Source organism: Crotalus tigris, unplaced genomic scaffold (genome assembly GCF_016545835.1).
Source record: "Crotalus tigris isolate CLP2741 ecotype Arizona unplaced genomic scaffold, ASM1654583v1 scf7180000017744.3724543626:3957646, whole genome shotgun sequence".
In the NCBI taxonomy this organism is placed as follows: domain Eukaryota; kingdom Metazoa; phylum Chordata; class Lepidosauria; order Squamata; family Viperidae; genus Crotalus; species Crotalus tigris.
Genome location: NW_024096611.1, coordinates 1,914,371 through 1,939,306, shown reverse-complemented (window position 1 = coordinate 1,939,306; position 24,936 = coordinate 1,914,371). Strand labels below are relative to the sequence as shown.

Sequence of the window (24,936 nt, the reverse complement as noted above, 5' to 3'; positions counted from 1 at the left end):
TAAACATCAGCAATTACTGTTCTAAGCCCAGAAGCTAGGAAATACCAAGGTAACATATTTAAAATCTTTGAGCATCATTTAGCAATTATGAGAACTATGAGATAATAGTAATGTTGCATGTTGTTGTGCCAAAGGTAATATTTTTATTGAAGCAATTAATAATGGCTCATTAACATTCAGCTCAGCATTCTTATGAACAGAGAGTAATGAATTTGATTGCTCTCATTTCAGGTGCTCTCATGCATGAATTATCAAATGATGGTGCTCGAAAACAATTTGAATTTTACCTTGAAGAAATGATACTGCCACTGATGGTAGCCAGTGCTCAGAGTGGGGAAAGAGAGTGTCATATTGTAGTCCTCACTGATGATGATGTTGTTGATTGGGATGAAGAGTACCCACCTCAAATGGGAGAAGAATATTCTCAAAGTAAGTAAGTTGGTTTTGGGACCTAGGCTTAGTTAATTAATTAAGTTAGGCGGTTGTGGCACACCATTTCCAAAGAACATACCATGAACTTAAAGCAACAATCAGTTTTTCAGTAAACCTGCAATGAAGTATTTTTGTCACGAGTTGTAAAGAAAAGTAACATAAGTATCTCATTCCCTTTTCTATATAATAAATGGTATCATTAATTTTTAAATTAATCACCTCAAATTAGTCACCTCAAAATGGCGCCACCAACAGTGGCCTCGGTGAAATACTCTGATAGTTCTGTTTTTTTTTAAAATTATTATTATTCTCTGTGATTCACTTCGGATTTCATACTCAAGAGACCAACTGTTAAGCATCAAGCAGTGTTTTTTTAATGGGCAGCTTTCTGAGACTACACCCCTCCCTTTTTTTATAAACACAGAAGAGATTCTCATCCAGAAAAAAGTAGCTCTCTCTGAACAATGGAAAAACAAAAGGAGATGACAGAGGCGGAGAAAAGTTAAACGAGCAAGGATTTTGAATAGACTAAGGAAAAGGGGAATAAAAAATCCTCTTCCTACACTCTTTCTGACTAATTTAAGTTCATTCGCTAATATGGATGAAAAATTCTTTTAAACAGATGCAGCTCTGATTTTTACAACTCAGCAGCTCTCTGCTTCACTGAAACCTGGCTAAATGAGTCAATTGATAATAGCAATTTGCATATCCCAGGATTCCAGATACAGAGGGCAGAATTACAGAAACATCTGGTTTTACTGTAGGTTTGAGAGGAAACCACTGTCACCTATCTCTGCCATCCCCATCTCAGATACACCAACGGCCGAGCTTCCTACAACTGACCTCATCCCTTTGGGCCCCCCCACCTCTGGTGATTATAGAAAACGATGTGCAAGGTCTATTTCACAGACAAAAGTCTGGAAAAGTACCAAGCCCAAATGAGATAATTCCTTTTTGCTTGAAAGCATGTGCTAATCAACTGGCCCTCATCTTCACCCGCATCATTAACAAATCACTAGAGTTGTGCTAGGTTCCTCCTTGCTTCAAATGCTCTACTATCATCCCAGCGCTAAAAAAAAAAACCCATCAAGGAACTGAATGACTACAGACCAGTTGCTTTGACATCCGTAGTTGAAACCCTTTGAAAGGCTAGTGCTGGCCCACCTGAAAACCATCACAGGTCCACTGTTAAACCCCTTGCAATTTGCCTACCAAGCAAATAGATCAGCAGATGATGTTAATATGGCTCTGCACTACATCCCATAGCTTTCTGTATCGCCAAAGACCTATGCAAGAGTCCTTTTTGTAGACCTCAGCTCGGCATTCAGAATCATCATTCCAGATATTCTTCTCACTAAACTAAATCAGCTAGCCGTGCCTGACCACACTTGTAAGTGAATCATAAGTTTTCTAACCGGCAGGAAGCAGCAGGTGAAGCTAGGCAAAATCATATTAGATACCTGTATAATAACACATGGGGTCCCCAGGATTGTGTGCTCTCTCCTCTCTCTATACCAATGACGGTATCTCATGATCCCTCTATTAAAGTACTGAAGTTTGCAGATGATACAACAGTGATTGGTGTCATTTGAGACAACGATGAATCTGCATACATATGGGAGGTTGAACAATTAGCCTTGTGGTGCGTCCGGAACAATCTTGAACTAAACACACTCAAAACTATAGAAATGATAGTAGATTTTAGGAGAAACCCTCCTATTGTACCACCTCTTGCAATACTAGATCAGTATTAACAGTAGAGACTTTCAAGTTTCTAGGTTCTATAATATTTCAAGACTTAAAATGGACACCTAACATCAAAAGTGTCATCAAAAAAGCACAACAAAGAATTTTCTTTGTGTGCCAACTCAGAAAGCTCAGGCTGCCCAAGGAACTGCTGATACAGTGCTGTAGACCAGTGTTTCTCAACCTTGACAATTTTAAGGCATGTGGACTTCAACTCCCAGAATTCCACAGCCAGCAACGCTGGCTGTGGAATTCTGGGAGTTGAAGTCCACATGCCTTAAAATTGTCAAGGTTGAGAAACACTGCTGTAGAGGAATTATTGAGTCTCTCATCTGCACCTTTATAACTGTCTGATTTGGCACTGCAATCAAACAAGGCGCAGACTTCAGTGGATAATTAGAACAGAAAAAAAACAATTGCTACCAACCTGTCTTCCATTGAGGACCTGTATCCAGAAAGAGGGCTGTGAAAATATCTATAGACCCCTTACATCCTGGACATAAACTGTTTCAACTTCTACCCTCAAAATGATGCTATAGGACATTGCAAACCAGAACAATTAGACACATGGACAGTTTCTCCCCCCCCCCATGCCATTACTCTGCTAAACAACTAATTCCCACAACACTGTCAACTATCTAGTAAGGCTGTATTACTATTATTATTCTCATCTTTCCTATTACCCATCTCCTTATGACCATAACTTTGTTGCTTCTATCTTAACGATTTATATTATTTTATTTAGTATCCTAGTATGATTTATGTTGGTTGCTTATTTGGTATCCTGTTACTATCACTAAGTGTTGTATCGTATGTTTTATGATAAATGTATTTTTACGATGACTATGATCATGATTTATCACATTGTTTTTATGTACACTGAGAACTTATGCACTGGAGACAGATTCCTTGTGAGTCTAATCACACTTGGTCAATAAAGAATTCTAGTCTAGTCTATTTATATGTACTACAGTACATCAACATAGAGCAGGGATGATCAGCTTTGAATAAATTTAAGACTGCATAAGGCTTGGTGTGGTAGGTTATTTTTGGACTCCAGAAATAAATAATGCTGGGGTCTATTCTGGGAGAGGGATTCAGAATTCAGAATGGTTCCTTAAGCATCTTCAAGCTTAAGTATCCATTTTGCTGCTTTAATTCCCCTCCCCCCTCATTACACTAAAAAGTGCCTAATGTTTGGCCCTACTTACACTGTAATATTTGGGAGGCATAAAAGATATAGGTGAGCCTCTTGGGCAATACTTTTTTATTTCTGCTCTACTACATCCTTGCTTTTTTTCACTTCAGGCCCCTAATGAGAAATATAAGTGGCAATATATTGTAAAAGCTTTTTTAGAATGAAAATTTCAGTATTCATATATCATAGTTTAAGCTAGTTCAGCATATAATTTTATGAAACAGAAGTACACAGAAGTTTGTGCATGCTAGCATCATCTCCAAATCCATATGTGCTTTGACCCTACCTCAGATCACTCTGCAGACATGCATCATTTAGTAGACATAATTTTTATGGCAATTCAACACATTGAGTAATGTTCCCTGTGCCCTGTCAAATCTGTCATTTGGAGAATTGTAGGTACAGTTGGCTTATAATCACATTGTTCCCTTTGAGTGTTACGATGTAGTCATTGTGTAGAGGGTATATTGGACTGGATTACTATGTTGGATCACTCCTCAATCTATTAAAACATGGATTCTTAGATAATATAAATAATATGCATATTTTTAAAATATGTTTTAAAATGTTTCAAAATGCATTAGTTGTTTTTTTACCATTATTGTATACTGGCTATACACAGTTTATTTCATGAAGTGTATTTTCTCCCCAGTTATTTACAGCACAAAGTTATATAGGTTCTTCAAGTATATTGAGAACAGAGATGTGGCCAAATCAGTACTGAAGGAAAGGGGTCTTAAGAAGATTCGATTAGGTATAGAAGGTAAGATAATTTGATATTGTTGACCAATCCAACATGTAGTGAAAAACTAGGATGTAGATACTTATGATCTAAAACCACTGTGAAATAAGAGGGAGTACAGGTAGTCCTTGTTAACAACAACACTTGCGGTTGACTACCAGCTTCCCCATTGATTTTGCTTATTAGAAGCTGACAGTGAAAATTGCAAATGGCAGTCACATAAACGCAGGGGTGCTGCAACAGCCAGAACCTTGAGGAGAAGTTGTAAGTAACCTATTTTAGTGCTGTCATAAGATTGAACAGTCACTGAACAAATGGTTCTTAAATGAGGACCACATAATACTGCAACATGGTGATTTCAAAAAAAGAGATAAGCCTTGGCAGTCACTGTGTTGTCTTTTCTTCAGTACTGTGTCTTATTCAGGTAAACAGAAGTTCTGCTTAAGTTTAAGGCTTATTCTTATATAGAAACATAGTTTGAAATTTCAACTTAGAATGAATCGTTTATCTTTTGTGAAGTGAATCTAATTACAAAAAGTTTTGAAAGTAAGAGTGTCAATAAAACTGCAGTGAACAGTGGCGGAAGAATTTACAAAATGGAGTGCCTTAAATATGCTGAATAAATAAAATACTTTGTTGAATAATATGCTGTATTCTACCTCAGAGTTCTCAAGCACTGAGTGAAATAAAATTATAAACGTTATTGGTATTTTTTTTTTTTTAGGTTATCCCACATACAAAGAAAAAGTTAAGAAGCGACCTGGTGGGAGACCAGAGGTAATCTATAATTATGTCCAAAGACCGTTCATAAGGATGTCATGGGAGAAGGAAGAAGGGAAAAGTCGCCATGTTGACTTCCAGTGTGTGAAAAGTAAATCAATTACCAACCTAGCAGCAGCTGCAGCAGACATTCCCCAGGATCAGCTAGTAGTGATGCACCCTACACCCCAGGTGGATGAGCTAGATATTCTACCAATTCATCCTCAACCCAGCAACAGCGATACAGATCCTGAAGGACAGAACTTACCATCCTGAAGGATCAAAACTTCTGATCCAAACTGCTGGTTAAACAAAAGCATGCTATTATAAAAAAAAAATTGAAGATGCTGTAATGAGCTCATACTGCACTGCAATTCCAGCTTCTCTCCATTGTGTAATGAACATGAAATGTTTCAGGATATTGCAGTATGGACTTCACAAAGACCAAAGTGGGATCTGATTATGGTTTGTAGGAGTACATATGTAACATCATGAGGTTCAGTTACATACCTGCATTTGTTTCCCAGTAAGTAGCTTTTGTGGTATTGGTTGTATGGTGGACTATTATTAGCCTCAAACTCTTTTGTCAAAAACAGCAGGATTTGGAAGCTATGGTTTCTTCAGTATTTTGGTACTCAGTGGGCAAAATGCAGATTTAAAATTGATAGTGGCACTTTATAAATGGTGGACAAAAAATATTCTCAAAGCCATTTTTATAGTCTGGGTGCAGAATGTTGATTCTAACAGAGTGCTGCTTTCAGAGATTATTCAGCAAAATGTAAATAGTTCTGAGTAGGAGCAATAGGTTACTTAACTTGTTCTCGAATGAGCACAACATTCTTGCCACTGGGACTTTTGGATTGTGATCCAACAGCCTACTTTTTTCAGAATTATCCAGTGAATTTTTTTTCATGTTTTGATGTGAGCCATGTTGAAGGGTCGGAACAACTGATATGGGCTTTATCTTTAAAAAAAAATGCCTTATCTTAAATCTGTTCACAGAAATATTTATTTACTGAGAGGTTTTTCATGTGTCATAGAATAGAAAAATGCAAATTGTTCACTCTTCACTTAATAACTGATTGTAAACAAGTTTTTCATTCAAATAAAATTTCCATTATTTTAATATTAGCAGTAATATAATTTATTCATTCTTCTGAAATTGATTAACAGTCTATGTTTACATTTTACAGAAAATATAATCAAATCATCTATTTAATATTGAGTGGCTTGCTTTTTCTATGATTCCCCATTTTTTGGACTTTTCTTTGGAAAATAAGGCAAAATAGGGCAATTCATGAGATTTTGGAAATTCTCATGATATGGTTATCTGACTGCTTTTGACTAGGATTGACTTCATCAAATATTTTGTAGAATTAGACTAATAACTTTGGATTGGTTGATAGGGTCAATTGACCTTTGATATTTGTGTAACATATTAATGTCATCTGCATTGACCGATTAAATTAATCGGGAACAAGGCTATTGTTTTTAATAAAGGATAAATTTTGCTGGCAGAATTTTTCTAATTTTGGCACAATGTAAAACCACTATATTCTTTTGAATAAAAAATTGAGGCTTAAGAGGTGTACATAAATTATGAATGGGAAACTTAAGTGCCTCTCCATAATGCCTGTAAAGTATTTCCGAAATAAGTTGGAAACTATGCTACAGAGCATGGGGCATCATTAATATAGTTTATGTCTGCAATACCTTAAAGCAGGAGTGTCAAACTGCTGGCTCGCGGGCTGAATGCGTCATGTTGAAACCGCATCCACCCCATTGCCGGCAATGGGAAAAAAGTCACGATACGTTGCTACACATCATGTGACGTTGTGAGTTTGACACCCCTGCCATAAAGCAACCATAGAACCCTGGGAATAGAAGTGATTGCTTTGAGTCATTCATAGGTGCTATGATGAAGTGTTGCATAGCTCTGTGATACACATTTCCTGTAATTTATAATCATTAGGTAATTAGTATTCAGAATGACATAAAATAGCATTCATGTGCACATAATTAAAAATTAGCTTTAATAATCCATTAGTTATGGTTGTGTCTTCTATGATAACGTAGATTAAGTTCACTCCTCTATGACAACTCTTTATATATTTAAAGATTACCATATCTATCCCTAGTTTTATTTATAGGCTAAACATGCCCAGATCTTTTAATCATTTCTCTTAGAGCAGTGGTTCTCAACCTTTCTAATGCCGCGACCTCATAATACAGTTCCCCATGTTGTGGTGACCCCCAACCACTTATACATCACCAGGTGCCAGGGGCGTGGCCAAAGAAAAGGGGGAAAAAATGGCGGACAGCCTTGTTTGGCGACCCCCGTGAAATGGTCGTTCGACCCCAAATGGGGTCCCGACCCACAGGTTGAGAACCACTGTCTTAGAGCATGGTTCCTAAAGAGCTTGGTTCCCAGACTCTTCACTGTGTTAGTAGCTTCTTCTGAATTTATTCCAATTTTTCACTGTTCTTTCTTTAAATTTGCTCTCTAGAATTGGCCACAGTACTCCAAAGGGGTCTTGCTAGGACAAAGGAAAGTGGAATAATTATTTCCCATCATCTGGATTCCTTATGCCTATTAATGTACCACAAGATAGTATGTGCTGTTTTAGAAGTTGTATCACATTGCCAACGTATTTAACTTGTAGTTGACGAGGATGCCCATCATCTCTTGCAAGCTTCAGTGTTTTTTGATTTTTTGCTTTTCTAAAAGGTTCCTACTACCTTGTATTAGAATTAGGTTGTTTTCTTCCTCCCATATGTATCCTTTTCAGTATTTGAGAGAGCTCTGCGTAGATCCATGCTGGTCTCTCAAAGTTCTTTTCCTTTTCCTTATGGAGATTATGGTTGTGTTCAGTATCTTGTTTCACATTCCATTCAAAATTGGAGTTCATCAAAATCTGCTTTTCTGAAGTCCAGTATGAAAGACTGACTCTTCTCCAAAACTCCTTTGGATATCACAAATTCAAGGGACAATGTGTTCAGTTTCCTCCAAGGTACCAGTTTCCTTCACTTTAACCAATTCTTATTACTGAGGCTTGTGGCCAGCAGGCCGCCGAACAGGCTGGCCAATGCGTGTGTGCCGATATCCCTGCTTGTGTTAGCGCCGCTGCCTCTGCAAAAATGGCACCGCATGGCGAAAACGGGGCAGTGCTAGCAAGTGTTAGCGTGGGCGTTAGCACCGCCCCATTTGCATTGAGCATTCTCGCAGCCGTTTGTGTGCGCACACAAAATGCTTTCCCTTCCCTTTTCCACCAGTCTGCCAACCGAGAAAGGTTGGAGACCTCTGGGCTAGGGTACAAGACACTAAACTCCCTTGTTCTTTTTATACTTTCTGACAAACAATCAGGCTGCAAACTGGGCAGCACCCATCAATTTGACATAACTTCTTTCTTAAGGAAGTTCTGACATTTCTTCAGTCTGTGGGGGCCCCAAATGTGTTTTTTTTTTTTTTATAATGTTCATGGTTTTTAAAACTTTTTTGTCAGAAGCACATTCAAATTATAGACATATAACATTCAACACTGAACAAGTAAAATAAGTATAAAAGAAGTCATAGAAATATAGCATGTGTAAAAAGTATGTGAAATAGGATTAAAAGTAAAAGACGTTTACCCAATATTGGGCCAAATTGATAGCAATTTTTTTCGCTTGTATAAAGTCTTCTTCTATACATGTTCAGTGATATGATTTGCCCAAGGAGAGCTTGGAACCAGTGATTATTTTATTTTGTATCACATTCTTCTATGTACTTGCCTGTACCAGAGAGGTCCTCTCCCTGACTGATTGGTATTTATTCCAATTCCTCTTGGAGAGTTCCGACTATTAGCCAAGAAACTTGTATTATTTCTAATCCATTCCAGTATTACAACTTTCTTCTTCAGCCCCCTTTTTTTTTCTAATGAGTACATTTGCAGGAATGTACTATAAGTGTAGGCAGGAAAAGAAATACTACATATTCTTTACAAGTCACAATGATGCTTCCCTCACTTGTTGCTTAGAGCAGGGATCATCAACCTGTGGTCTGTGGCCCATTACCGGGCCGCGGGCTGTTGGCCACTGGGTGGTGTGAATGGCTGGCCAGTGAACGCACGTGTGCACGAGCGCACACCCCCCTTGTGCTATCATTGTGGCATCATACTGGCCCTATTGTCGCTGCAAGCGCAATATCCCCACTCGCGCTAGCATGGCATTGTGTAGGCACTAGGGTCGCCCAAGCATCGTGCACCACTCCGGGCCACCAACCCAGAAAGGTTGGGGATCCCTGGCTTAGAGCCTTTCCTGTCAACTTTCTTAGCTGAACACATACATATCTTTCCTATGGCTTGTTTTGGTTGCAAGTTCTCAAAAGTTATCTTTCTAGCTAAAGACTACCTACTATCATAGAAAAGAAAAGATCTTCCCGTGCTTTCCTCTTGACTTGTTCTGCTCAAACTTTTTCCTTGCTTGTTGATCTTGTTTTTGGGAAACTGGGTTGTTTATCTATCTCCTGGAGCTGCCCCAGCTAGGTTAAGCGAGAACAAGACTCTAATAAGACATAGTGGTCATTCACTCTGGAAATAATCAGCAATCACTCAGCCAATATTTGGGAAACCATCTGCTGCAGCAAACAGTCCACAGTCTCTCTCTCCCGTCTCTTTCAACCCCCTTTACTCTCCTGTCATTTCAATAAGGAAGCTGTTGAACTATGAATATTAACTAATATTATAATAACTATGAGTATTAACTATGCTGTGTTTCAGTATGGGCTCACCCCAAAACAATCATGTTTGATGTATGCCTCTCGTATTCTGTTTTTGGTAAGACAGTTTATCTTCAAGAATGAGACCATAATTGATTCATGGAGCAATCTACATTTTCCAAATGCCACCATACATAACTACTTAAGCGTCTTTGTTCTGTGGCTTACTCTTATTTTGCCTGATGTAGGAAGAAAAAGGAGCGAAGCAAGCAAGACAAGGCCCAAGCTCTTGCATATATTGGGTCGAAGGAGGGAAGGAAGGAAGAAAAATTTTCTTTTTTAAAGTTTACCTAATTCAAGTATTTCAAATATTCCTATGGGGTTACGAATCTATGGATCCAGTAAATACACCCACTCAAATTGCAGATGATAGATTACATTGCAAATAGTAAAACTATATTCATCCTGGATTTGGCTTATTAGGTAAGTCAACCAAGTTGCATAAAACAACTGAAGCTTGGTATTTTTAACATCACGAATTTCATGTAGGAACTTATTTTATAAAGTAGCTCCAGTTTAGAACAAAGAAAACATTTTATTTTAAAAATATTTAACTGTCCAATACATTACACTTCAACAATATTTATAGTAAAGGATCTTACAAGAAACAATTTTGATATATTAGTATAAGAAATATTCTTTATCCACAGAGGGACCTTCTCTGTAGTGTAAAAACACCATGTAGCTGAAATGACATTTGCATATAAAACCCACCAGTGATGCTAGTGCTTAATTTGCACAGTGATTTTTTTTTAAAAAAAGTCAACACAAAAACAATACTCAAAATATACAATTAATGCAAGCTATACACAGCTAACAAAAATTACAGGAACACCATTGCAAATTCATCTCCACTTGGTCAGAAAGTACACACAGGAGAAGTATGACTGTTCTCTGATATGGCTTATCAAATTAAAACACCAAATCAATTCAGCAAGCTTCACAGATTGGAGAATTCCACCTATAATGCACTTTGATATATTCCGTTGTCAAAGCTTATGGACAGCATCTATAAGGGCCATGGTAAGTCACTAAAATCAACTGGGCCACCAAGCCCTGCATCTGCTTCCAAAAGGCTCATGATAACTGCCATCGCTGCCTCATCATTGCTGGGGCTGCTGGATCCTTGGTTATTGTCTATCATATCAATGCCTATATGCGAGTTTTCCCCTGGAAAGAGAATAGAAAAATTCAATGTTACAGTAATTCTATTTCTAAGCTAATTTTCACACTTTGAAAAGTATACAGTATAATTGAGAGCAATATTCAGAGCAATTACATATTATGAGCTCTCTTATTTGATAGCTGACTTGACATCTTGTCAAATGTACAATGAAATGAAGCATCCATATGGTATTGTGTACTTGGCCACGTTATAGTATAAATAATTAACACTGGGATAAAATACTGCTAGTTTAATATTTAATATTCATGTTTAGAATGTCTTAAGAGTTTTTTTCTGGGGGATGAGGTAGAATAACATTTTTATTTTAAAAAATCAATATAAAATATCAATATAAAATATTCTAAATTAGAATATTTAAGATATTAATCTTACATTTTAGTAACTTGGAAAATTACTAGTATGCTGCCAAAAATTGTAGAATTTATTTTAAGAAATAATGTTGGACCTAACTAAAAACATCTTCCAACAAAATGATCCTCCAAAACTCCAAGGCTTTATTAATACAATATTACATTCTACAATATGCTCATATTTTAATTTTATCTATCTTCCCTTCCGAAATTCTATTCATTCCATGGCACGATTCACCCTTAAGGATTTCACCTAGCTATACAATAAAAGGGCTCTACTCTCCTGTTCCTCATTTTAATCTTGTATCTTTCATGAATTGGCCTACCAAGAATAGAGTTATTGTCAGAATATGGATAGACTGGATTGTCTTGTATCTGGCCAGACAATATACTGGCAGGAGGAATGTCTGCTGTTCCACCATTCAAAATCTGAAAGAAAATGAAAACAAAATAAAAGGCTTTATATTCGATTTTAAACAAAGGTTATTACAGTATATTTCTATACATAAAATTTTATCTACATTACATAGCCATGCAACTTCCTCAGTAATTTGCTTTGTAAGTTTACCCATTAACTTAATGTCAAAGAAGTCCTATTTATGCAGAATAGCAGTTTATTACTGCTATAATTACTGTCAACATCCAGCTTACGAATCCAAATAAAACTCCAGGTTCATCCCGTTTCCGAAACCATTTATTGAATATATTGCATGGTAATGTCAAAGCAAACTAGCTCTGAGGTTCCCAGACACCAGTTTATAGAATTAAACAATATTTTCCCCAGCCAAACCCCCAACCTCTCATGTAGTCCATATAGATAATTTCATTTTGTTATGGGAATTGTCCGCTTCCTTTCCACACCTGCTGTGATGTCCTTGGAAAGGTTTCAGGCTCTCACGGTCTTCAGTGGAATCGTAGAGGTTTTGTTTCTCCATCTAATCCACTCTAAAGCAACTCCTCCCCTCCTTACTCTAATGGCAAGCTGAAATGAAGACGCACGTAGCTACCAAAGTTTCATTCTTGACACAATCATTCTAGAGATTTCTAACAGGGGAACCAAATTTTGGTGAATCTTACCTATATTCTATGCTTCATAGTTAGTAAGAGCCTATTCACCATGTGAAAAATCCCATGTGATTATTTCCCTTATCAAACCTTGTGTTCAGAAATAAAACTGATTCATTATGTTACAAAGCTTCACGTGCACATGCTTACTGTAATATCATACTTCAAAAAAAATGCTGTCACCAATATTACCCTTACACATATCCAAAGCAATGACACTACATTCCACATGATGCTCTATATAGACAAAATGATACTAGATAATTACACCACTTATCAAAATCAAATGTGATTGCATAAGATAGTGTGCCCTATCTTTAACTTCTGGGAAGTAGGAATCATATCGGGACTACATTGTTTTAAATGGAAGGCTGGATTAATTCTTTATATGTAATGGCTACACCACATTCTTATATACTATTAGATAACCCATGACCTGTTTGGTCATTTCAGAGATATTGCCTTACATAACCAAGGAAGGATGACCAAGAACAAAAAAGCAGTACAAGTGGCAGCAACTTCTGACTTCCTGCCACTAATCTGGCTGACCGTCCTTTGGCAGCTGATGGTGGGAGTGGTCTCTTCTATCTCTGGAGGACTAGGATGGGACTGGTCTACCTGATTTCCACTGGCTGAAGGAGGGGCAGTCTACCTGCCCTCTAGATCAGTGGTTCTCAACCTTTCTAATGCCGCGACCCCATAATACAGTTCCTCAGAAATAACAACAGCCCACAAACCCACAGCCATACTCTGCCAGGAATTATCCAGAACCAAAGACATGATACAGAAGGATGAAAGAAACAATGTAATTTACAAAATCAATTGTAACAATTGCAACCAAGTCTACTGGGACAAACATCACCTCAATTGAAAACCAGAATCCATAAACACCAGCTGGCAGTCAATTGCCACGATCCTAAATACCTAATCGCTACCCACACTGACACCAAACAGCACCAATTCAATTGGAGCAATGCAAGAATCATCAGCCACGTTACCACCCGTCACACACACAAGTTTATTGAGGCCTGGCACTCTGCAAGCAATTCCATCAATAGAAATATTGACCTACAACCAACCTACAACCCCCTGAGAAATCAAATCAACTGCACAACCAACCAGCGAAAGCACCGAACCTCAATCAACCCATGCAACTTCCCCAACCAGCACTACACCTCCCAAGAACCTTCACCTGATGTGACCTCCCCATCAAAAAGCGTTCACTTGATGCGACCTACACCCAACCCATCACAAGACCTTCACCTGACATGACCCTCCCATCACAAGGCCTACTGACCACATGAAGCCCTTATAAGCAGAAGAACACCAACACTGACGTTCCCTAAATTCCACTGAAGATGTTAACTAGCCTGGTAACGAAACATTCAGAAACCAACCCACAAGCTCAGAGAACGAACCTCTACCCTCATCCCACACTTGAGCAACAGATATTCGCCACATTAATCATCTGCATGAGTAATAGACACATTCAATATCTAATATCCCTCCCCACTTTGAAATAATCCAAGAAATTCTGGTTGAAAAATTCTATATAATCCATTGAGTGATATCTATGTCATAAGACATGCCAGTTGTTGCTCTCAAGGCACAAAATAAAAAGTAAAAAAAAAAAAAAAGCAGTATGCTGAAAAACCTTGCTCTCTCTCTGTTTCAGAAGAACTGTATGGATATGTATTAAGATATCATTTTAATCGTGATATTAAAAGACTGCCATTTAATATCAAATGATTATCTGTTTTTTATAGCACTACAGGTAGTCCTTGATTTACAACCATTTGTGTAGTGACCGAAGTTACAATGGTACTGAAAAAAAATGACTTATGATCATTTTTCACTTAACGACTGCTGCAGCATCTCCATAGCCTTGTGATCAAAATTCAGATGCTTGGCAACTGACTCATTTATGACGGTTGCAGTGTCCCAGGGTCATGTGATCCCCTTTTGTGACCTGACCAGCAAAATCAATGGGGAAGCCAGATTTCCTTAAGAACTGTGTTACTAATTTAACAACTGCAGTGATTCACTTTACAACTGTGGCAGGAAAGGCTGTAAAATGGAGCAAAACTCACTTAACAGGTATCATGCTTAGCAACAGAAATATTGGGGTCAATTGTAGTCATAAGTTGAGGACTCCCTGTATTTCATGGGTTTTTTTGTTTATTGTACACTGCCCAGAATCACATTTGGTGAAATGGGTGACCATATAAATAAAAAAATAAAATGCAATTAGGTGACGGAAAGCGATAAACTTTGCTATATTTTGCCCTTCTTTTTTTTTACTTTAGATCCCCTTTAATGCAGGGATATATTGAGATATATTAGTAAATTTCTGATGATAAGATACAAGTAGCTTTATACTGATAATCACATAGCAGTGAACAATAATTGAAAAACTTATTTTTACAATGTTAGGCACCCTGATTCATAGGCATCCTGTGTATACTATAAATATCTACATCTCGTTCCACTGAACATTTAATAAGAAACTGATAGATCCACAGCTCCAGTTTTCTGGAAATCTGCCACGCAGACTTGAGGCTTTCTTTAATGATACCCACAAAACAAATACTGTAACATGATCAATAGTTATACTGTTTCTACTTAGAGCCAGAATACCATTAACCACAATGTACTTAGAATCCTACCTCAAGTATATTTAATAAGCTCTTCAAATTTATACATGGGTATTTGTCATTATAAATCAGTTTAATGGTTCTCGAATTTGTTACCTATTATTGAAGTATTGGTCAATAAGGGAAACATTATTTCTATGATAAGTATTTATTAGTACAGGTAATTTTTGTATTATGAAAGCAGTTTTGTTTCGTTTGAATGATGAAAATAAAATTTTTGCTAAAGCTTGAATTCTGAAGCTTTCAACGTTTAAACTTAATAGATGGATTTATACATTCGTAGGGCAAAATATGTTCATATTTGTGTTTGCATTTAAAAGTTTGTTAAACAACTTTTTAAAAACCCCCCTTAGAATCATTATATTACTATGCCAGTCTATCATCTATTTCAACAGATTGCAAACACTGCAATACATTCATTTTACAGATTTGTTATAATGGTTTGGATTAATTTATCTGGTAAAGTCTGAAGATATAGCTTTTAAAAAAAAAACTATTTAAAATTCTCCCATCTCACCTTTTTGCCTCCTGGTGATGAAGTGTCAGGGGGAGGTGTGCTGGTCATGTTCAAGGGGCTGGAGCCACAGCTTGAAGGGGAAGAGCCTCGTATCCTGTTACACCAACGACAGCCAAATTACAAAAGGCACAAAAAAATAAAGTCATTTTTTAGGATGACATTATTATCGCAACCCCAAAATTATAATCTGAAACCCTATCTATGTGCACACAATTAAGGAATTTATTTATTTATTTATTTATTTTTAAAATTTATAAGCCGCCCCACTCCCGCAGGACTCCGGGCGGTTAACAATAAAAACACCATATAACATGACAAAATAAACAGTACAATAACAGTCATCCAGGGGTCAGATTTTATAAACCCCAGGCCTGCCGGAAAAGCCAGGTCTTAAGCAGCTTACGGAAAACCAACAGGGTGGAAGTGGTCCTAATCTCTGGGGGGAGCTGGTTCCAAGACGTGGGCGCCATCACAGAGAAAGCCCTCCTCCGCGGCCCCGCCAAATGGCACTGCTTGGCCGACGGGACCTGAAGAAGGCCCAGCCTGTGGGATCTAACCGGACGAAGGGAACTATGAGGTAGTAGGCGGTCTCGCAAATAGCTTGGCCCTGAGCCATATAGGGCTTTAAAGGTAATAACCAACACCTTGAATTGGACCCGGAGACCAATAGGCAACCAGTGCAGCTCACGGTGGATAGGTGTAACATGGGTGTACCGAGGAGCACCCACTATCACTCGCGCAGCTGCATTCTGGACCAATTGTAGTCTCCGAATACTTTTCAAGGGTAGCCCCATGTAGAGCGCGTTGCAGTAGTCCAGAATTCTCTTTAGTACATTATATTTAGAAAATATTCCAGTAAATCATAAACTCAGCTTCTAGACTACGTGGTTCTCCCTCACATTGTGTTCATGGTGGGATAGTCACAGCATTCTTATCAGGTTTTAGGATTAAGTTTTTGATTTTTATCTCCTAAGAAACATGGCTCTAATTTGCTATGTACTGTACATGCCTGGATATGGCAAACAAACTACATTTCCACAAGTTCAGTCTATTTTGCCTTTGTGTGATTACTATGATTTAGAACAGGGGTCCCCAACCTGTTAGCCTCGGCCTGGTAGTGGGCTGTGACCTGTTGGCCACCCCCTCACTTGCGCTAGTGCCTTAGCTACAGGGTGCAAAAAGAGGCCACCACTGCGCCTTGGGGCACGAAAATGGGCCACTGCCATGCTTCAGGGTGCAAAAAAGTGACGATGACGCAGCGCCTTGGGGTGTGAAAATGGGACACTGCCTCCATGGCTAGGGGCACAAAAATGGGTGCCGCCGCACCGTGGAGTGGAAAAACAGGCCACCGCAGCGCTGCAAGGTGCAAAAATAGACACCACCATGCCACGGGGCACAGAAACAAGGTGCGCCATGCAAGAACAGGGCACGGGTAGAGAGTATCACGCAGGCGCTAGGCCCACTCTGTGTGTGCTTGCGGTTCCTTGCGTGCGCACGTGCATGCATGTATGTAAAATGCTTCTTCCTCTCTTTTCCTCCAGTCGGCCAACTGACAAAGTTTGGTGACCTCTGATTTAGAAGGCTATATGTTGACTATTGTTCATCATAATCTTGGAAACTGCAAAATTGGATTTATTAAACTTCTTTCACAATTACTGCTTATTTATTGTAGATAAACCATCCTAAAATACTTCACTGTACAAAGAAACATATACAAACAGTTATGCTTGTTGTGCCTTGAAAGCAATCAAATGACCAGCCTATTTAGAAATCAATTTATTGGATATATACCCCATGTTTCTGTGAAAGGACGATGTTAAAAATAGGAATGAAATAACTCTTTCCCTAACAAACTGAGAAACTTAATAATTTTAAAATATGAGCTTTTCTTTACCTATGAATCTCCATTATTTCTTCAGCAATCATCCTTCCAATTTTACCAGCACCGGCTCTTGTTCCACCTGGAATACCAGGAACTGTGGGAAGGGCCCTTTTTGGACCACCTTAAAAAGATTTTTAAAAAAAAAAAAAAAAAAAAAGGAAAATGCAATTAAATAAAAAGTGAAAGAAAAAGGACACCACAAGCTAATATATGCCTGCAATCTACACGTTTATTCTGAATATAGGTAGTCCTTGACTTATGGCCATACTTTTGCCCCATTTTACGAACTTTCCTGCTACAGCTGTTAAGTGAATCTGGCTTCCACTTTGACTTTATTTATCAGGTCGCAAAAGATGATCACGTGACCCCAGGACACTGCAACCATCATAAATACATGCCAGTTGCCAAGCATTTGAATTTTAATCACATGACCATCACAGGAATGCAGCAATGGTCGTAAATGTGAAAAACAATCATAAATCACTCTTTTCAATGCTACTGTAACTTCAAATGGCCACTAAACAAATTGTAAGTTGAGGATTACCTGTACAGTTCAAATACCCTTTCAATTGTTATAATTCTATTATACTTTTTTTGTTTCCTTTGCTTTCAATCTCATCTTATTTCACTAAACATTAATTTCAATGCAGTAAAGTTGTTCTAACATCACATGAAAAGTAAGGCACTGTGTATTTTATGCCTAAACTGTGATTTTAATATATTTCATGGTCATTGGCATGCATTCCTATGGAAAGCCTGATTCTATTAATCCTGATTCTTGAAAGCTGTTGAATGCATTTTTATGTGTAACCTTTTTCATCATCATAAGACAAATCTCTTTTAAAACTCAGATGATGTTTTTCCAGGGATAAAAGTCCTTCTCCCTGTTGGAAAGAAGTAATTTCTATTTCCTGCTACAATTCTTATGTTAACGATATTCAATTTTCCTTAAATGGCAAAAAACTGAAATCTTATTTTTTTTTTTAAGTTGATCCTACCCACTACTTTTTGTAGGTAGCCCCTGGTGTACTTATGCGAGGTTAAGTGCCTGTAAAAAAAGTAACCGTACTGCATGGGATTTAAAAGACTGCCCTGGGATACAAAGTCATTTAATGGGCTTTTCTAGCCAAGCTTACTGCATTTCACAATGGGTTTATAGGGTATTGCAAGCCTCTTACAGGAGGAAATCACTGAAGATGAAGAATTTTCAGTATCTCTATTGTTAAGATAGATACAACTGAGAAATGCAAGCTTATTGACCACAGTTGCAAAATCTCCTTCAAAACATAATTTTCTTGGCTATCTTCTCATATATCTAACATAGTAGGTAAACATACTCCTTGATTACTTCAGCAACTCCAAATGGCTGGGTTTTATTTGGGAGAAACCTCTGTTCCTCTTTCAATATGATGTTGCAGAGGCTACTTCATTTGATTCCAAATCATCATACAACCTGAACGTATATATCTAAACATACCCAGCCATTTTATATAAGTAAGTGCAAAATGGCCAAGACTAGGTTTTGGAATACTATAACTCAGTTGCCTGAAATAGCAGATAATCAATAATTACTAGTAAAAATGTGCTTTGAATTTCAAGTGTCTTTTTTTTTGTTATATCAACAAGCTGCTAACTTTAGACAGTCCTTCCTGGGAGGCTACAGATCTTGGGTCAGATTGAGAAACATTTATTGGAAATCAGCTGAATCACTATGTATTAGACTTAACCAATAACACAGGAACATACATTTATGAGCTACTAACAATATTAGTACTATTTGACAACACAAAGGCAGCCACTTGGACAGATGCTTAAAACATCTCTGGGTTCCTAGCTAGCTTCTTACACTGAAGCTTTCTTGATTATTAAAGGAACAATAATTATTGATCCATTTAAGGATCTTAGCATAGAAAGGGAAGTAGAGAGAACTATTTCCACTATCTACTGTTAGTATACTGTTGAAGGTTACAGTTAGAGAGAGAAAAATCTCCTACAATAGGTTTTTGCATATTCACAAGTGATTCTGGGCTAGGGAGACATTTCAAGTTCTTTTTTCATTTATGCGAAATCCAGAGAGAGAAAATCTTGCTAATCTCTATCTCTGTTTATATGTAGGCAAGGACAGCATGTATGTTTTTCCTTCTGTCAAAAGTTTGTAGTTAAGTTTGGTCTAGTGCAGGGGTAGGCAACCTTGGCTCTTTTATGACTCGTGGAATTCTGGGAGTTGAAGTCCGCGAGTCAAAAAAGAGCCAAGGTTACCTACCCCTGGTCTAGGGGTTAAGGCACCACCCTAAAAACCAGGAGACTGTAAGTTCTCATCCTGCCTTAGGCATGAAAACCAGCTGGTGACTTTGGGCCAGTTATTCTCTCTCAGACGTGCCAACCTCACAAGGCTGTTGGTGCGGGGAAAATAGGAGGAGGAAGGAGTCTTGTGTATGTTCATCACCTTGAATTATTTATAAAAAAATAATGCAACTAGAGTATAAATACATCATATAGATCCAAAATAATGGTTCTATCCACCATGCATTTAATTTCATCATGTGCCAAAGAAAAAGGACAGCATGGGGCTTTTGGTGGAAAACATCCACCACCCTGATATTTCGCTTTATATTCCACATAATGTGCTATATTTATTTTTGGATTAGGGATCACTTTGGGCTGTCACTCCCATTGCTCAACGTTCTTGACATTTCTTAGCTCTTTAAATTTTCCCCTCCTTGACACTTCTTCAGCTTCTTGAGTGTGATACAGAAGGAACACACAGTTGCAGGTTTGAAATACATACTAAGCATTACGAATTGCACTAAGTTCAATAAAACAAATCCAGAGAAGTTTGTTACAGTCTTCTAATTACCTTCCCCTGCTTGGAGTACACTGTCCATGCTGTGAGGTGAAGCTGCTAGTTGTGGAAAAGACGTATTTCCACCATCAAGCATATTAGCACTGGGGATTCAGAAGAAACATAAATGCATCATTTTATGTTACTAGTTATTTAGCATAGCAAAATACTTATTTTTTATTGTCAGCTTCATTACTGTGCAACATATAAATTGTTGTAGATTCTTATCAAATCTAGCAAACTAACACTTAATACATAGAAGGCAGAGTAAACTATATTTTTTTTCACCCAGAAAAGAAAAATACTTACGAAACCACTGTGTTCGTTGAGACAATATATTCTACTTCTTTGGTCCAAGGGTTCATGAAACTGAACCAACAACTCCTCAGTGTAATAAAAGATCCATCTTTGACTTTAAACTTGTAACAGTTAGTACTAATTTTCTCTCTTGACTGTAAAACTGAAAAAAGGACAAAAAGAATCAGGTTTGTACAATTGCCTTGTGTGGAGTACAAGTACAATGGTCATGTTAATTTTTTCCAAGGTTCCTAGCTCATTTTTCTAGTTGGGGGGGAAAAAAAATCTGAACCATTTGACTACTTTACAGATAACATTTTACCTTGTCGATGACATTCTGCAAGATGTCCTATGTCATCTTGATGAAAATATTCATAACATGATGTACCTAGAAGCTCCTGTGGTAAATATGCCAAAATTGCAGTCGCCCTAAAACAGAGAAATGCTTCACTGTTTCTAATTAATTATGCAGGAATTAGTATAAAAAGTAGAAAGAAAAAAATTGCTGTTTTCTTGTATCTTTAAGAGACTCTAAACTACAGAAATTGGGATATGACTTCTTCAAAAATTAATGTCCGTTGGACAATGTTCATAAATTAGGCTACTATTGTTATGCTATAGTCCATAAGGAAATCAACCATTCTTTAATATACTCAATTTGTTATGTAATATCCTGTCATAAAGTCATAAATTATTATGACAGCTATGCCTGAAGAAAATCAGACTACAACCAGAATATAAACATCCAAATACATCTAACGTCTCACTGTTTTTGAAAGGAAAACTCCAATTGGGAGTTCAATTATAAAGAACTCAAATTCTTCTCTATAATTAATAGCACATGCAATAAATATAAATGATGGTGTTTATAGCTCAAAATGAGAAGCATTTCAGAGAACACAAAAAACAGTTAAAAACTGAGTTATACAAATACATACACAAACAGATAACGTTCCCTAACACAGATGTTATGGAATATGTACAAAACTTAAAATATATTGAAATATGTAACTGTAGATTGGGGTTTGGTTATTGACAAAATTTATTTAAAATTCTTAAGACAATCCCTGCAACATAATGTGAAAGTGTGTTTTTGTGTGTATAAAATACATGTGTGTATGAAATGTGTTTCCCCATCTTTAATTTGCCTGTTATATTTTGCTATTAGTAACAATGTCTTCTTTGTTACCATTATATTGGACATTTTTATAAGCAAATATTCTTTTGGCAACAATATTTGGTAACTAAAACTTTAGATATCAATTTTTAGCAATTATATTTCAGATCATTCCAATCAATGTTACCAAGTATTTTAACCTTGCTGTCATCCTAAAAAAAAGAGATTACTTATACAATTATATAAATTTAAAATAAACATTTGTCTTTCAATAAACTTGCACAATATTAGATTCTTATTTGGTGGTATAGAATACCACCACCAAATAGAAACATATGAACACCATGGTAAATGTAGATATATTAGGAGGTGTTTTTTTTTTGAGAAATTCTTACCACATAAGATTTATATATTTCAAAATATTAATAACCTAGAGTTCACCCACCAATTCTGCAGTATACATAAATTTAAAAATGCAACGTAGTACAAGGAATTCTTATAGAAGAATACATGAATTATGAGAAGAAGGGCTCCAAAATGAACAGATATTCAATGCTTATGTCATTTCAGGGTGAAAGCAGCATACGTTCCATTTTTAAATAGAATTTTATGGCAACATTTAAAAGAGTTTTAAACATCAGCTAGTATTTATCAGAAATTTATCCTAAGGTGTATCTTTATTATATTATGACAATAAACCAAATCCATAGCAAATACATAAAACAGCCATATCCCATTATACAACTGTAGCTATGATAATGCTAGCATGATAAAAGCATTGCCCAGAGCAGATCCCATCTTGAACAACCTGCCTATGTAAAATTATTTTTTTCATTTTCCCACGCATAACCATTTTATTATTATCTGGTAGAACTAATCTGCAACTTCATGATTCAACAAGGAATCATTAGGGAGATTTTCTATGTTGCTGATTTGACCTAAGAGCATTTTGCTTGATTAGAGCAAGCTAAGGGTAGCTTCCGCTTCTATAACGTTGAATAAAGTTCAAAAGATATTAGGGGAGAAAGGTCTGTGTAGCAATAGCTAAGCAGAAAATGCCAATAATCTTTAAGCTTTCTCTGAGCAGGGAATGCTGAATATATGCCAAGATCCAAGTACTGTAACTGGTTTAGCCAGGCTGACTACATTGATTTTAACTGGAACTCCTTGGGTATGAGAATGTTTATTTTGTTCTCTTTACCTCAATAAAACTTTTATTTATTGTGGATTGGCTTAACACTGGAATTTCGTTGGTTTAATTAAAAAATTCTCATTAAAAGCTTCTTCATGAGAAATGCAACAGTTATAAATACAAATCAGTTGTGTTTTGCATTTCTGGATTTTGGTTGGGACAATCCAAAACATCTAACTCTCTACTTTTTTCCCCATGGCTGCACTGAAAAGTGAAGTTCTCAGAGAAAGAACTCACAATTTCAGCCTGACTGGTAACAATCTATTGTAATTAATTATTGGAGACCTTTGAAATAAGGGTGAAGTTTTAAATTATCTTCCCTCCCAGTACATATACTGTACATATACCTTTCTTCAAAATAATCTCAGTTTCTGCCAATCTAGAGTTAGATTGCATATACTGGCATACGGTATTTTTTATTTAAAAACATTTTTTTTTGTTTACAAAATACCAGTTCCAATGCTCTAAGGAATACATCTGGCACTGGCTTAATACAGCTGTTGTTCGGCTTAATACAACTGCTGAAAATTAATTATAGCTGATGCAAGAAATTCACCATCCCCTTGCATTCTGATTAATTACTTTCCCCTTTGGAAAAGTAAAATAAACTCATTAATAGAAACTTTTACTCCCACCTACATAATTAGAATAGAATATAGAATAACAAGAGTTGGAAGGGACTTTGGTGGTGTTCTAGTCCAACCCCCTGCTCAGGCAGGAAAATTATAGAGCAACAGATATCAAAGGAACTGTTTTTAAAATCTGTTAAGTGCATTTTTACAATCTAATTGAGGACTATATACTTGTATCTCTTAGACAGAGACCTCTCATGACTCCGGTAATAAGGCCAGTGTCAGCTGATGCTGCACTGTGAAATGGTAGCCTCACTTTGGCTTCTTGTACTATATTGGGAGTTGGGCAGGGGAAAGTAGTTCAAAGTTCACTTTAGCACAGCAAAGAAAGATTGTGGATTGTGCCAGTATTTCCATTCAGACATTACCATGGTCATTATTTAGCCAATTGTCAATATTTTTAAGCATTTTTTTCCAAGTTTGCATTTTATGTTACAAAGAGTAAACAAATCTGTTCACTTATATCAAAGTGCAGAAGTATCTTGCAATTTGTTCACCATCATACAAACATTATTGTTGCTTCAAACAAGCCACCTATGGTCATCTCAAAAGAATAAGAATTATTGTCCTCAAAGGAAGAATTAAATGCTGTTCTTACCTCTGATCTACAAATACAAATTTGCCATCAATTGCATGTCGCGAAACATATTCTGTGGGTTTAACCCTGATTTCTCCATTTAATGGTTGAGGAACTACATGAGGATGTAAACGTCCGATTGCAACAAGACAACTTAAGTTACAGCCTTCATTATCAGGCTCATTGTCTTCATCTAATCCCATTTTTGTTGGTGGCCAGCTTTTTAAATATCCTGTGCTGTGGATAGTACAAAAGCTTTTGCGATCTGCTACAAAACAAAATAAGGTTAAATAAATATGCAAACAAATACATTCACAGCTTGGAATCAAGAGAAACTGCGTGTTATAAACCAGTAACTGGAGACAGAGATGGGGTCTCTAGGAAGAGAGCAATGGTAAAACACTTCCAAAAAATCTTGCTAAGAAAATTGCAGGAATTAGTTCAGGCAGTCCCCAAAAGTTAACACTAACTCGAAAGCACCAGAAAGAAAAATACAAACAAAATAAACTTTAATCAGCACTGCCCTTACATTTGATTCGGTGGCCACAGACATGCTACATTGTTCTGAAGCCAGGAATAAACCATGATAGTTGACAATTGCCCTAGCAAATCAATTGCTAAAATTGAATGGGGAGGACTTCTTGACTGTGTCCAGAATCACAGAGTGTCATATTCTGATTATTTGTTATCAGGGATTCTCAGCATACTGCCTTCACTTTGGAATGTGTTCTCTACATGATTTGTGAGCTACCAACAGCAATATTTTTAGATGACTGTTGAAGACAACTCTCTTCATCATACTCTATAATGAAGATGTAGTTATGGGTTTTGTATTCCATATATTTTAAATTGAATCCTATTTTTATTTCATCTGCTTTGCATTTTGTGTTTTAATTGACATTCTACTTAAAAAAAAAACAAGCTATATGTTATAACTGTTCTTGAATTCAGTGTGTGAATTTATTTAAACTGAGATAATTTTAAGTTCTATT

General features: G+C 36.8%; 2 protein-coding genes across 11 annotated transcripts in view; one reads left to right on the top strand and one right to left on the bottom strand.

Annotated features, from left to right (window-relative positions):
- Window positions 1-6,394, top strand: part of BTBD10 (BTB domain containing 10) — a 34,421-nt gene extending 28,027 nt beyond the window's left edge. For all 6 annotated transcript variants that reach the window (XM_039340359.1, XM_039340358.1, XM_039340357.1 and 3 more), the window contains 3 exons: window positions 232-429; window positions 4,029-4,139; window positions 4,843-6,394. In XM_039340359.1, coding sequence (XP_039196293.1) covers window positions 232-429; window positions 4,029-4,139; window positions 4,843-5,153 — 620 coding nt within the window. In that variant the 3' untranslated portion in view covers window positions 5,154-6,394. The remainder of the gene's footprint in view (window positions 1-231; window positions 430-4,028; window positions 4,140-4,842) is intronic.
- Window positions 6,395-10,378: 3,984 nt separating this feature from the next.
- ARNTL (aryl hydrocarbon receptor nuclear translocator like) overlaps window positions 10,379-24,936 on the bottom strand; it is a 42,732-nt gene continuing 28,174 nt past the window's right edge. For 3 of the 5 annotated variants that reach the window (XM_039340351.1, XM_039340352.1, XM_039340353.1), the window contains 8 exons: window positions 23,966-24,212; window positions 20,749-20,855; window positions 20,439-20,589; window positions 20,145-20,233; window positions 17,300-17,408; window positions 15,406-15,499; window positions 11,496-11,598; window positions 10,643-10,803 (listed from right to left, as the gene is read on the bottom strand). In XM_039340351.1, the coding sequence (XP_039196285.1) occupies window positions 10,643-10,803; window positions 11,496-11,598; window positions 15,406-15,499; window positions 17,300-17,408; window positions 20,145-20,233; window positions 20,439-20,589; window positions 20,749-20,855; window positions 23,966-24,212 (1,061 nt within the window). Of the gene's footprint in view, window positions 10,804-11,495; window positions 11,599-15,405; window positions 15,500-17,299; window positions 17,409-20,144; window positions 20,234-20,438; window positions 20,590-20,748; window positions 20,856-23,965; window positions 24,213-24,936 lie in introns of all 5 variants that reach the window. The other 2 variants (XM_039340350.1, XM_039340354.1) reach the window with 2 other exon arrangements.